Source organism: Filobasidium floriforme (genome assembly GCF_021052385.1).
Source record: "Filobasidium floriforme strain CBS 6241 chromosome Unknown HD553scaffold_6, whole genome shotgun sequence".
Classification (NCBI taxonomy): Eukaryota; Fungi; Basidiomycota; class Tremellomycetes; order Filobasidiales; family Filobasidiaceae; genus Filobasidium; species Filobasidium floriforme.
This window is the reverse complement of record NW_025763627.1, coordinates 1,077,986-1,091,170: the sequence shown is the minus strand read 5'-3', so window position 1 is coordinate 1,091,170 and position 13,185 is coordinate 1,077,986. Positions and strand designations below refer to the sequence as shown.

At 51.3% G+C, this 13,185-nt stretch overlaps 4 protein-coding genes across 4 annotated transcripts; 2 read left to right on the top strand and 2 right to left on the bottom strand.

The window, feature by feature from the left end:
- Nucleotides 1-755: 755 nt before the first annotated feature.
- Nucleotides 756-1,822, bottom strand: HD553DRAFT_368448 (uncharacterized protein; the record flags this gene model as incomplete). The annotated part of the gene is made up of 1 exon (XM_046184141.1): nt 756-1,822. The coding sequence occupies one exon, from the start codon at nt 1,820-1,822 to the stop codon at nt 887-889; it is 936 nt and encodes a 311-aa protein (XP_046038285.1). The 3' UTR covers nt 756-886.
- Nucleotides 1,823-3,552: 1,730 nt separating this feature from the next.
- Nucleotides 3,553-5,293, bottom strand: HD553DRAFT_340713 (uncharacterized protein; the record flags this gene model as incomplete). Its single annotated transcript, XM_046182575.1, has 5 exons — nt 3,553-3,879; nt 3,936-4,066; nt 4,128-5,012; nt 5,080-5,157; nt 5,224-5,293. 5 exons carry the CDS (start codon nt 5,291-5,293, stop codon nt 3,553-3,555), a joined length of 1,491 nt encoding a protein of 496 aa, XP_046038284.1.
- A 977-nt stretch (nt 5,294-6,270) lies between these two features.
- On the top strand, nt 6,271-9,181 carry HD553DRAFT_368436 (uncharacterized protein; the record flags this gene model as incomplete). The annotated part of the gene is made up of 16 exons (XM_046184140.1): nt 6,271-6,361; nt 6,421-6,463; nt 6,530-6,613; nt 6,680-6,783; nt 6,853-7,083; nt 7,220-7,335; nt 7,493-7,537; nt 7,600-7,904; nt 7,976-8,060; nt 8,122-8,228; nt 8,292-8,359; nt 8,423-8,559; nt 8,632-8,776; nt 8,848-8,940; nt 8,995-9,062; nt 9,128-9,181. The coding sequence occupies 16 exons, from the start codon at nt 6,271-6,273 to the stop codon at nt 9,179-9,181; spliced, it is 1,776 nt and encodes a 591-aa protein (XP_046038283.1).
- A 914-nt stretch (nt 9,182-10,095) lies between these two features.
- Nucleotides 10,096-13,029, top strand: HD553DRAFT_201330 (phosphatidic acid phosphatase type 2/haloperoxidase). Its single transcript, XM_046177100.1, has 13 exons — nt 10,096-10,655; nt 10,896-11,045; nt 11,145-11,157; nt 11,234-11,342; nt 11,425-11,458; nt 11,541-11,750; nt 11,844-11,853; nt 11,922-11,977; nt 12,056-12,141; nt 12,211-12,257; nt 12,320-12,383; nt 12,452-12,553; nt 12,615-13,029. Exons 1-13 carry the CDS (start codon nt 10,345-10,347, stop codon nt 12,773-12,775), a joined length of 1,353 nt encoding a protein of 450 aa, XP_046038282.1. The 5' UTR covers nt 10,096-10,344; the 3' UTR covers nt 12,776-13,029.
- Nucleotides 13,030-13,185: the final 156 nt, after the last annotated feature.

Genomic DNA, 13,185 nt, shown 5'->3' with positions numbered 1-13,185 from the left:
CTGATGATGAAGCTCTGCATTGAAAAACAAGGATCGATCGATTGTACCGGTTGCCATCCTTCAACCAACACGGGCCGGATACAGCAGAGTTACCAATACAATTGCGTCTCCGGTGCGTACTTGAGATGAGGAAAGGAAAACAAAGTGAATTACAGGCCTGGACCGTCCAAATACTGAACATGGCTGAATACAGTAGTTACACCGCTTTTGTCTTCTATAGGTGCATAGTCATGCCCAGTGACCATCTAGCCGCAAAGCCCAGCCAATATGTCTCATGGTACATTTCCCAGATCAATGCTGCTAACAAAGCGGGGAGCGAGTCGGACGGTGAGACTCAGGATTCGGAATTTACGATGCACCGTTACGCGACCGGAAGATCATGCCTGCTCCGAAGAAAGAAGCGACAGCTATGAGCATAAAGAAGCTATGGCGAACAATCCTTGAGATGGACAGCTGCATCATTCTGGATCTGCACATGATTTCTGCCAAATATAATCTCGGAGTGATCGCTTTCGGTCGGATTAAGGATATAGTTAACAAGCCTGTGGTTATTGCGTCGCTTGTCTTGCATCGATACTCTCCCATTGTTTGTCATGCGCGGATGACCGGAGAATCATGTTCTTACCGTAGATACAGGAGAGCCAGGAGCGGAGACTTCTGATATTCCTCGGTGCGTCATACAAATGGCGGTCTATAACCGACGGTACTTGCAGGCGCCTCCGAAACTCGTCGACAGATCGTATCATATGAAACGGCATGGGTATGGATGAGACAAGGTTAACATGATGAGCGGTGATCAGTCCAAACCATACAACGATCCCTAATTCCTTCTTGATGCTCCGGCTGGCACAAGCCGAGCCATGTTACGACGTTCCCCGTACCGAGGCTAAACCTCGGTTCCCGACCATTTGCTCCTCTCGTTCTCGTCTAAGACTTCGTTGTAGGTCCAATCCCACAAGTCCTTCTGAAGCTTCTTATCCTGAGTTTGCTCGCCGGAAGGCATCTCCTTGGCTCCATCGGCAACGTAATACTTGCCGCTCTTCTCGACGTGGGAGAACTCTTCCGAGTCGACCAACCTCAACACGGTGTTGGCGGTGAACTCGACCGTGTACAGGTCGGGCATCTGTTTCGCCGCATCCGAACGGATGAAGGCGTCCATCTCCTTGCCCGCATCGGTACCCTCTCGGTACAATCCCGTGGCCATACAGCCGGGGTCGAGCACCAGCGAGATCCATCCCTTGTTTGTTCGTCGAGCGTGATCATGTAGACCGTAGCCGAACAACACGTTGGCGAGCTTGGACAGGCCATAGCGATTCAGACCGCCCGTCTTGTGATCGGCACCTCCAGCGGGGTTACGAGCGCAATCTTCGGCGCTGATGTAATGCGGAGAGCATCGGCCCTGCTTGGGATCGTGTGCGGAGGAGCTGATCAAGACGATTCGACAGTCGTCCTTTAGTTTGTCTCCCAGGAGCGCGAGCAAGAGGGCCTGGTTGACGTGGTTGACCGCGAACATGGCCTCGATCCCGTCGTCCGTCTTGACCTCGTTCAGCACCTGCATCCCGGCGTTGAGCACAAGGGCGGAGATGGGAGCGAGATCCTTGGCGAGTAACTCGGATGCGGCTTTGCGGACATGCGCTTGAGTGCTCAAATCGACGTGGTGAAACATGACGTTCGAGACGTCTTTGGGAATGGCATCGGATGGGAGATGTCGACCGGTGATGACGACCTGCGCCTCTGGATGGGCTTCGGCGCCAAGGAGGGCCGTGGCTAGACCAAGACCCGACGTTCCTCCGGTAACGATGATAGTAGAGCTGTAAGTCATAAAGAATGAAAATTTGAGCTGGTGAGGTCCGCATCTCCATCGAGCGATGCCAACAGACGATCCTATCCATACGAGATCGAGTCTCGCCGCTTTATATGTCTTGCCTTCGTTCCTCGAATCGACGTCAGGCAAGGTGGTAGGTACATCGCGCGGCTTGGCTGTCCTCGTACTGGCGGCCGGGTCGATCCGTCACATTTATTACTAAGAAGTCATCCTCGCCGTTTAAGGGAGCCGGTCGCTTCCGGGACGCGATCTCGTTTCTCATAGCTGCCGACTCGAATCTCACTGGCCGGACTGACTCCTTCAGGACCTTTGGCAGTGAGTACCATTCGAAATGAGGAACGTAGGATCTAGTCGCCAGTCGTCCCCACTAGACTGCCTCCGCGATGCGCGCCAAGGGATGCGCGTCAGGTTGATGAGGCGGATCGGATATTGAAACCGACTTCTTCGTCTTGATGGCGAATGACAACTGGTTTTTCTCTTCAGCACTTTATAATGGCCTTGTAGGTGGTCCGAGTCTATCAAACTCTAGTATATGTTACAACAAGCGTCAGAAACCCCTTTCCGAAAACAGAGGATTTGCCAATCCGGCTTACTATATCACTACAGCAAAACTTGGGAATTCTGGAAGCTGGAAACCGTGGGGGCGATCCAATGTTATAGTGCTATCGCTAGATGGTTCGTATGAACTAGTGGTAGTCGAGACCTGGATGTTGCTTTTCAAAAGAAGTGTGTGAACCGATCATGGTCTCCAGGATTTCTAACGATGGAGACGGGTCCATATGATCTCCGCCAGTGCCAACCTGATCTTGGGTTCTCTGAGGTTTACTTCCACAAATCCTCCGAGTAGCTATGGCTGGACGATGGACGATAGTCTAATACAAAGAGCCACCTAGCTCGTCTATCTGAGATTCGCTTATCAATCTTTGTATCACACCGCTACTCACCCCGAAAATACAACAAGAGGATCAGCGCTTCGATCGAGAAGCGTGGCCTTTGAGAATCAAGACAGACGACTATCTCGGCCAATAATGTCCGGTACATACGTCGGCTCCCTTGTCGTCGATACGTAGCGAAGGTAAATTGCACCGGCTTACGATCTGATAGTACATATACACTGTCGGAACGCCTGATGTAAATCGAGATGGTTGTGATGATTTGATAATCCATTGACATACCCCTGCCAGTAGCCAGTGGCCAGTGCTTGCAGATCGTAGACACATGATCTAAAAATCGATTTGAATGCAGACTGTATCGTCGCAGCACGAACGTCGTTGTATCACCCGAGCACCTCATTCCGAATGTTCTAGCGCTGTCGTTGTGACAACAGTCTGAGACAATAGAAAAGCTTCCAGACCCTCCTTTATCGACGATGACCGTCGTCGTATCCACTTGATCGGGTAGATAGAAGGCGCAGATCGGCGCGATAGAGTTCCAAGCTAAACGGTGGGTCAGAGCGGAAGGAAGGCTCGGACCTGACGACAGTAGGAACCTTGTATGTCGGGGGTTAGGGAATCGCCGGGAATTGTCATCAGGTTAATCGAATCAGTTGCGTTAGTAATTTCGCGCGCCTGGATCTTAGATCTTAGAGGACATCGTATATATCGTAAACCATCAGAAACAAGCAGTATTGGCTAACAAACAAGCATAAGGGAGAATCACGGCGAGAATATGGGGATGGGAGAATCTACGTATGGGAGGCTCTTATAACAGGCCTAAGGAAGGTCCGCTTAGACGGCAACGGGAGCGAGGGTGACTGAACATTTCTGCTCGATACCTGCAGATCCTTGGAACCCGAATCCAAGGCATTGGAAGACTACCCTGGGCGGTCCGGTCGGGATGTTTGGAGGAACGGAAGCCGGATCGGAGGCAGAAGGAATGTCGATGATAGGGTTGTCTTCAGTATCCGGGGATCGGTTGTTGGCATCCTGCATGGCGGCAGGGTCGAAGGGAGCATTCTCGGCGGCGTAAATGATCTGGACGTTTTTGCCTTCTTTGCCGAGGGAAAATTGGATCTCGACAGCCATAGCGATGATTTCTTCAAACATTTCCGCTGCCTGCGGTTTTTATGTGTTAGCGAGCCTTCATATCAATTAGAAGCAGAGTTCCTTACGGAGGGGGAAAAGATCCTTGTGTTATCGCCCAAGATGCGAACAATTCTTTGGGTAGTCCAATGAACCATATCAGACATCGTGTAGCGGTTTGATACGCTGGAGAATGTCATAGAAACCCAAAGCGTTCGTTCTGTTAAAGGCCGCAATGAGCTTATATCCTTCAGCATGAGATCCAGTGAAAGAACACTCACGAGTAGGCTCCAGCAAACGCGCGATCGTGCCCATAAAGTCCTGCTCTTCCGTCGAGAGGAAACCGAGCAGACGATCAAAGACGTCACACCACAAGACCCGATGGATGAAACTCTGGAGATCTACTCGCTGCTCCTTTCGAGTCCCCTCGAAGAGTCCACTGGTCGCCGGGTCGCGAGTCATGTGGTTTGCGAGATCTTTGACCTTCTGATTGAGGCTACTGATATCACGGAAGTACTCCTCTTCAGTCTTCGAGCTAGCCGGAGCCAGAGAAGCTTGAGCGCTCCTTTCCTGACGGAGGCGATTGACTTCGGACTCGGTGGCAGCAAGAGCGGCCTCAAGATCGTTCTTTGTCTGTTTATGTTGCGCTTGGATGCGGTCAACATGTTTCGACAGGTCGTCGGCGTGATTGATTTGAACAGCGAGTTGTTTCCTGAGATCGGTTCTCTCGCGGCTCGCTTCATTAAACTTTGTAACAGCGGCTCTTCCGGCTTGCTTCATCTCATCCTTCTCCTTCTCGTTGCGATTGACATCTGTCTGCAGTCGCTCGATCTTATCATTCGCAGCCTTGACGCGTTGCTGCAGTTTCGAGACCTGGCCTTGCAAGTCACGGACTGCTTCCTTTTCTTTTTGAATCGCGGCTTCCGCGACCTTTTTTAGTACGGTACCTGAAGTACCCTCTCGAGATCCGAGGTTCGCTTGAGAACCGGCTGCTACCGCGGAGTACGGCTTTCGGACCGGAGTAGAAAGGTCGATGAGGTCGCCAGGGTTCGCAGCTGACATTTTTGCGGCGGAGACTGATCTCGTCACAATCGGACCAGATCGGGCGATAACGTTCACCGTGGTGGCGTTTGGATGCAGAGCTGGTGGAGGATGGGGCTGTAGCTCTATAAGCACAATCATCCGCTCAGGTAAATTAGCAGTGCAAGTTACGCCGCAGAATAGTGAACTAACCGTTCGCCGCGGAAGAGAGTTGTTTTTTGTCCCGTGTATTCGAGGGAGACTTCTGGCTAGGATCCTTATTGTTGTCGTCTGTGAATTTTCGTTTCGGGATAAATGAGCGATGGAAGTACACGACTCGAAGAGTCTTGAACTGACCGTTGAGCTTAGAACGATTGGGAGAGAAAGTCATACTGGCCATTTGCATGGTAGTCGCCCATATGCCCATAGTGAAGACGAAGCACAAGGTCTGTATCATACACGTACTTTGTCAATACCTCGAAACATAAGCTCACAAGTGAGTACTGGCGACTTACTGAAAGTCTTTCTATGAAAGATAAACAGGTGCAAGCGAGAACGACAGGGTTCATCAAGGCGGCCTATTCAGAGAGTTACACAAGCCTTTTGACAATGGGTGCAGGCATATTCAACGAGAAGCGATAAAGGACTGAGTACAGAGTACATAATACTACTATATACCATCTGCAGCCCGTCCTACGTCCTAACCTGCTTGCCGCTCGATCACAGCTTTGTCAAGGAAAATTGAATCACATCAACAAAAAGAAACTCCCCGAACCGAGATGTTCTAGCGCTATCGTCCTGACGACAGAGTGAGACACGGAAAAGGTCCCGTTCGCGCGTCTTTGACGACGGTGGTCGTCGTATCCACTTGTAAAAGAATGTCAGGCGCAAGAGCAGCGGAAGCCAGGTTTCGACGACCGATGGATCAGCGAATCGAGGGTTCAGCGCGACTGACGACGACAGATGCGCGGTTGATCAACGATCAGTCGATCAGTCGGTCAGTCGATCAGTCGATCAGTCGATCACTCGATCAGTCGATCAGTCGTCAGTATCAGTCTGATCAGTATCAGTGGATATGTGTTGGTCTTCGTTGTGCGACGCGCACAACGGCTGCGGAAAGCTTATTGCTGGCACTATCATGCTTCTCAGAAATGGAATATATATCACCCGGATCCTCAGGCTCGGGATGATTCTCAGCGCTCGAAAATTGAAACCTCCGCGCTCGACACAGGTCGAAAAGGGATATATACTCCGTCTATCGCTCATGATCCCCCTCAAGTCACTCGCCTCTGACTACTTTCTTCTTTCCTTTTTTTCTACCAAGCTAGACTATCCTCGATCTAGACACCTCAATCTTCCCGCCCCTCATCTCCTCTATCAAAACACACTCAACCCAAGAACAATATGTCTTCCCTCCGCGACCTTGTCAGTAAACTTTCCATCGGCGAAAGCGGCGAGTTGCTCGTCCTTAGCTTTGACATTGGCACTACGCAGTGTAAGTTCCAGCATCAAAGCTCCCGCATGGATCCTGCTGATCTTTCAACATGTTTTCAGCGGGTGCTGCTCTTGCTTATGTCGCGCCTGAAGCCAAGGGGTCGTAAGTCTGCAATCTACCTTGGCTCATGTTCCGGACCTATAGCTCAATCACCTTTGTGTTATGTAGTCGTGCACCTGCGGTCTTGGAAAAGCTGCCCGGTCAAACACCCGGCAAAGCCAAAATTCCCTCGGTCCTCATGTACGATAAGAAGTGAGTAACCCCCTCATTCATCTTGTTGGTCGCCACGTCTGATTCGCATTCACGGTATCGCGGTAGGGGGGTTTGCCACGAAAAATGGGGAAGCCAAGTCTATGATCTCGATCGCAAAGAAAAGGCAGCTTTGAAGAGCGGCGAACTCGTCAAATCTGAATGGTTCAAATGTAATTGTCCAGACATCATCGTCCGACATATATAGGCGTTACTCAAGATAAATTTCATCGCTTTCACAGTGTACATCGATCCCGAACGCCGAATCAACAAGAAGGCTTTCGTCTCCGACAAGTCGAAGGAGCTCCCTCCCGGCAAGACTGGCTTCGATTTATGGGGCGACTTCTTGGGCAAACTGACCGTCGCTGCGAAGCAAGCGGCCCGCGAGGAGTGGGCGATTACCTGGATTCCCGAACTCGAACAACGTCAAAAAGTCAAGTATATCATCACGATTCCGGTCGCCTGGCAGAAAGGTCTGTCCTACTTCTTGTCCCTATCGCTTATCGGTCTTATGCTGTGTGTTCCCGGTTGGGTAACTGAAATTTTTCTCATCTTTCTTCCACCGCCTTTCTATCTCGGTCTTGTGCTGGACTGCACTCGCGTAATCAGATCCGGCTACTATGATGGCTCTGCGCAAGCAAGCGCTCAGGGTCGGGTTGATTACTGAAGAGACTTCCTCCTGCTTGAGCTTCTGCTCGGAGAGTGAAGCTTCTGCACTGCACTGCGTGAGTTCGATGCTCGAAAGCCCTGAGAGAGTAGTTACCTAAGAAACCACCTCGATTTTGAATTGTAGTATGAACAAACCAAGCATCTGGACATGAAGGCGAGTAGTTCTCGAAACTTCTGAGCCTGGACAAGACGCTCATGACAATTTTCCTATAGCGTAATGATGTGTTCCTCGTGATCGATGCCGGAGGTGGTACCGTCGTAAGTCATGGTTCTGACCGCTTGCGTAACCGCGTTCTTATTGCGCTCTCCAACCGATCCAGGATTTTACCTCTTACAAGATCAGCAAGACTGAGCCTCTAGAGCTCGAGGAGATCGGCGCGGATTCCAAGGTTTGCCTTTACCACGGCTCAACCTACGTCGACGGGTCGTTTCAAGAGGTTCTCACCGCCCATTTGGAGCAAGAATACCCTCTCACCAAGGCGACCGAGAAGCACATCGAAGCGGCGAAACGTATGTTTTCCACCTTGCGCAAGCCCGAGTTCACCTTCAAGAAAAAGGTCACTGGTTTCTGGGACATTTCCGAGAACGAGGACGACTTCGATGATGGGGGCATTGAGGTTCCTTGGTAGGAATCGGCTAGCCGCCGGATTTGAACCGCAAGCTGACTGACGCCCTGCTTCTTTTGCCCGCCAAAAGGTCGCTTATGGAGGAGGCCTTCAAGCCTCACGTCGATCTGATTGTTGAGACCGCCTCGGCCATTACGCAGCAAGACTCGCCCAAGGTGAGATCCAGTATTAGTCGCGTGCTTTTGGATCTGCCTGACCCTGCCTCCGTTCTCGTAGTTCATCTTTTGCTCCGGGGGCTTCGGCGATAGTCCATACCTTCGTGAGCGACTGGAAGCCATCAAGGGGGTTCAGATCGTCCAGCCGGAACAGACCGCCTCTTCTTCGTAAGTCGGCAGTATAGACGAGCGGTTACTGTCTCATACTTACTCGAATGCTGCTGTTCACAGAGGATCGAAGGCTGTTACTCTCGGTGCCTGCTTATACGGCCTGAGATCCTGGGTACAGAAGAGAATCAGTAAGCTTCCTCGACCGGTCTCTGGAAATCGGTCAGCTGAACACCCGACCATCTAACTATCAGCATCGAAGTGCATTGGTTGCAATACTTATCACAAGATTCCTTCTTGGCACATGCCCGACCCGGAAGAAAGCAAGAACTTGGTCAGGAGGTATGGCAACAACTATGTCTACAATAATTTCACTCCGATCATCGAGCACGTAAGCCGCCTAATCTTCTGCCCTCTGAGAAGTATCTATCGCGATGGAAAGCTGATTCCTTTGCTTTGCCAGAACCAAACGGTCAATCGCAAGGATTACTATTCCAGTGCATTACAGAAAGAATTCCCTTATCCTTTCGACGGTCCTGGAAAGCAATGCACGTTCAAGGTACTTGAGTCCAACGCTACAGTCACCCCGAAATGGTGCGATGATAAAGGTGAGTCGGAGCCCGTCCATGTCACCATTCCATATATTGCTGACGATCGCGCTACTTCTTTGAAACGTTAGGGATCACGGAGCTTGGTAGTTTCGAATTCTTCATCCCGAAAGATGCGCCGCACGAGATCGAGGTTACTCCTGACGGCACCAGGCTGGTAAACTGTGCGTATCTTTCAATCAATATGCGCAGTCATGTTCTGACTTGCGCTGCTCTAGACAACTTCGAAATTCGCGTTTATAGCGGGGAAACCGAGTTGCGTGCCGCGATCTACAGCGATGGCGAGGTGAGCCGTCGGATATAATCCTCCAAGAAATCAAAACCGCCAACTGACAGACACCTGGACCGCAGATTCTCGGCAAGAGCGCCTACCTCGAAGGACCCGCCGACCTCATCGACGACTAGTCCAATCGACTTACGGTAGTACTCCGGACTACAAGCCTTATTTTCTCTTGACTGTTTCTCTTGATTCCGAACCTCTTCTGCCTTATGCTCTCTCTTTCCAAGACTTTTACGCGCCACCCTTACCTTACAGGCGATATACGATATTCCTGTAGCGACTCGATCTTGACCTATACGATGGCTCATACACGTGTCACTCAGCAGACAGAATCTCAGCCAAAAGATTCCACTGCCGATCTTTGCAAGTAAACCGACTGTCCAGAGCCCAAACATGAAACGCGCCTCAGCGGAATCCGCACCGAACTTGTTACGTAAGCTCGGGCACTGATTTATCTCCGATTCGGTATCAGATTACTCCCGACTGTTTATTTTTTGCCATGCCGACGACCGACCTCGCAACCTTCTTTTAGACGATAACCTGCGTCATCGATATCGAAGAAGGACGACGTCGTTCGTCTCCCCCACGATGAAGTGTTTTACCTTAACGACGTATCATGAAACAAGAGTAGAACTTCAACCAACCTCCTTTCCGGTTTCCAAAAGCTTGCAACCGACGGACTTTGAGCGTTATCGCTTCGACCCCAAAGATCAAAGGCATGTCGGCAGGGAAGACCCAGCTGCGGAAGATCTACCGATTGTTGTCATGACGTCGTGCGCCCAGAAATAGAAAGGAGGTCAGCTGTTAGCAGCAGCGACAACAGCAGCGACACTGAACCTTCCTTTCAGACATGTGACTCGTCGTTCCTTCCTTTCATATCGTCATCAACCAGCAATCGCACGGGTCGGGGAGGACAGCTGCGGGAATATGGACTTGGAAGGACGACCTGATCGCTTCGCGATACGCCGACGGCTCTTGACCCGTGATGGTCGTTCGGTTTCATCGTCCCAAGGAAAACTTTTTGTTGTTGTTAGTGTTGTTTACCTTTCAACCCTCCGACCCTCCTCCCTTTGATGAGAAGGTGCAAGGCGAGTTGGCTATAAGTTGTAACCAGGATAGTTGGTACGTCTCCCTCTTCTCCCTTTTTCTCGTCCGGGTCTTGCTTTTCCCCTCTCTTAAGTTTTTGCACGTTGAACCCTTTCGTCATATACTTCACTTCAACCAGACTTGACAAGGTTCTAGGTCTTCCACTCGTTAGCTTTCGCGATCAACAACATCAACATCAACGATGTCCGTCGTCGAACCCCACACCCACACCCATACCACGGCCACCCACTCCGCCCCGGTAACCACCGCCGCTACCACTACCGCTCCCATCACCAACGAGAAGAAATCGTTCTTCTCCCGTAAAAAGGTCCCTCACCAGACTCAGGGCGTACCCGTCGGTGTCAACGGTGCGAACGGCCACGGTGCCGGACTCGGGCATGGAGTTGGAAATGGACATGATGGTATGCACACTTACCCTCAAGCTCACGGTCAAGAGGGTTATGCGACGAACGGGCCGTATGGGAGGGGGTTCAAGTTTGGGTCTTGGTTCAAGTGAGTCTGAGTCGATCGCGGAGCTCGGATGTGGATCGTACATGGCTTTTTACTCACCTGACGTTCCTTTGTGGCTTGTTATTGTGTCTGTTCGATGAATATCTACCTTTATCGACGTTGTTCATAATCCTCTGACCCTTCCCTTCCTCCCAATCCTCTCTCCAAACCTCCATCACCTCCGCTTACATCTCACCTTCCCGCCTGCACCCTCGACCCCCGACTCCTGACTGCGACCGATAGGCTGAACATCCTCGACCTCCTCACCATGGCCGCCATGGGCGCCATCGGCCTAGGAGTATACGAGGCCGATCCGGCGCCGAGGAGACATTTTCCGGTCATCGTACCCGGGAGCAACGTGGGCACTGGGTTGGGGGAGGCTGTTTATCCAGAGTGAGTCTTTTTGGGACGTTCGGGCTTTGATATAACATGAGTGTAGTGGAGGGACGGCGGCTGATGGGAAATTCGATGGACTCGATTTTCGTTCGACAGGTTCGCTTACCCAGTAAGTCTCAAAATTCCAAATCACGTTCATTTTCAAAGCTCACATTTCGGATCGTTGCTCAACGGAACCACAACAGTACCGCAAGAACATCATCCCCATCTACGCCGCTGCCCTTATCGCCTTTTTCGTACCTTTCGTCTTCTTCGTGCTGTTCCAGATTAGGCACCGGTCCCCGGGCATGCTTCGTGAGTGGCATGTTACGCTTGTCGTGTCTACCAGAGCGAGTCAATGAGCTAAATATGCGGCGATTTTCTTTTTGGTTCTCAGTGGACTCGACGATGGGTTTGCTCGAAGGGTTGATGTAAGCCCCATTTAGCTCTTAATAATAACAAATCAAGACCCCCTTTGCTCATCATATAATCCGCCTCTCTCACGTACTGTAGCACCGCCGCCGTCTTCCAAGTCTTCCACAAATGGCTCATCGGCGGGCTCCGACCTCACTTTTTGGACGTCTGTCAGCCGGACCTGTCTAGGCAGCAAGGAGCAGGGTTCTTGGGGTACATGTACACGAGGGAGGTTTGTACGGGCGATGAGGGGAGGATCAACGATTCGTTGGAGAGTTGGATGTCGGGGCATTCTACTGCCGCTTTTGCGTGAGTAGAAGGTTGAATTGTGGGTCAATCGGAGGGATATGGACGCTGATGGTGGGGTTCTGCTTGCTCGGGATGGATGTTGACCATGTTTAGCGGTCTCGTGGTGAGTCTCATGATACTCGAAACCATGTTCAGAACGGCGCGCTGATGTTCTCTTTTGTTGCGCTGCAGTACCTCTTCCTCTACTTCAACGCTCAGCTCAAGGTCATGTCCGACCACCGACCTGCGTAAGTTCAAACTTAAGAGCCAGCCAGGGCGTTGAACGTACCGATCGCATACTCATCGCATTCATTCGCACATCGTAGATACTGGAAGATGATCTTGACGATCGCTCCGATCTTGGGAGCCAGTCTGATCGCCGCCTCCTTGACCGTCGACGAATACCACAATTGTAAGTCCTCGAATAAAAGGCCTTTGCGGGTTACGGAACGCTGATTCTGTCATACCGGTGATTGTTCAGGGTACGACTGCGTCGGGGGAGCTTTGACCGGGACTTTCTGCGCTTTCGTGAGTTCGATCCAAGGAACAATACTTTCAGGCGACGACTGACTTTGGCGTTTCCCGAGCAGATCGCCTACCGCAAGACCTTTGCCGCCGTCTGGGACTTTAGGTTCAACCATATCGTCACTCCTCGTACGTCGGCTTTGTTCGCGCTGTTGACGTTATGTCTCGGTCTGCTAATCCTGACGTCGTGTATATAGGTACCACCTCGTTATTCAGTCGACATGCTATCGCTGGACTTGCCCGCAAGTTTACTTACCAGCACCACGATGCCATGGCTCAGCGACCCGCTGCTAGCGAGGGTGAGTCATGTTTGCCAATGAGCGTTCCGAACTTGGATGCTAAGATTGCTTGCGACACCAGGCGGATGGAGGGAAGAATCCATCGGTGGAGCACCTGGCGATGCCATCGGTCACGCTTACCCTGCCGGTGGGAATGCTGGGCAGTTCGGCTCAACAGCCGGTCAGGCTGGACAGTATGGTGGAAACACCGGATACGCCGCGCATCCCGCCATCCAGGTTTAAACTCTGTGCACGTCCATCTTGTCGCTCTCTCGATACACGCTTTTGGGGTGGCCAGGTGCCTTTAGCTTTGCTTCGATAGACGTTTCTTCTTGTGTTCAGGTTTGATTCGCAATTTTGCTATCCGTGTCTATGTTGGTGATATATAATAATCGTTACACGGATTCGGCCACGAGCATATTTCAAGGGGAAGAAGCATTGAAGTGCGGTTTCAAGGAACTGTAGTACCTATGCAATACTACTTATTATCATCTCGCTAGCTCGCTATGATTATAACGCCAGAGTGTCATGTCCGTAGACCCGTTGGAACTTACGCGACTCGGTCGCCGAGGACCCCTTGAGTCGCGAGTCAGAAAGTCGAAATGGGTTAATGGCCCTACCTATTCCCTGTCCGATCTGCCCACACCTGTCGC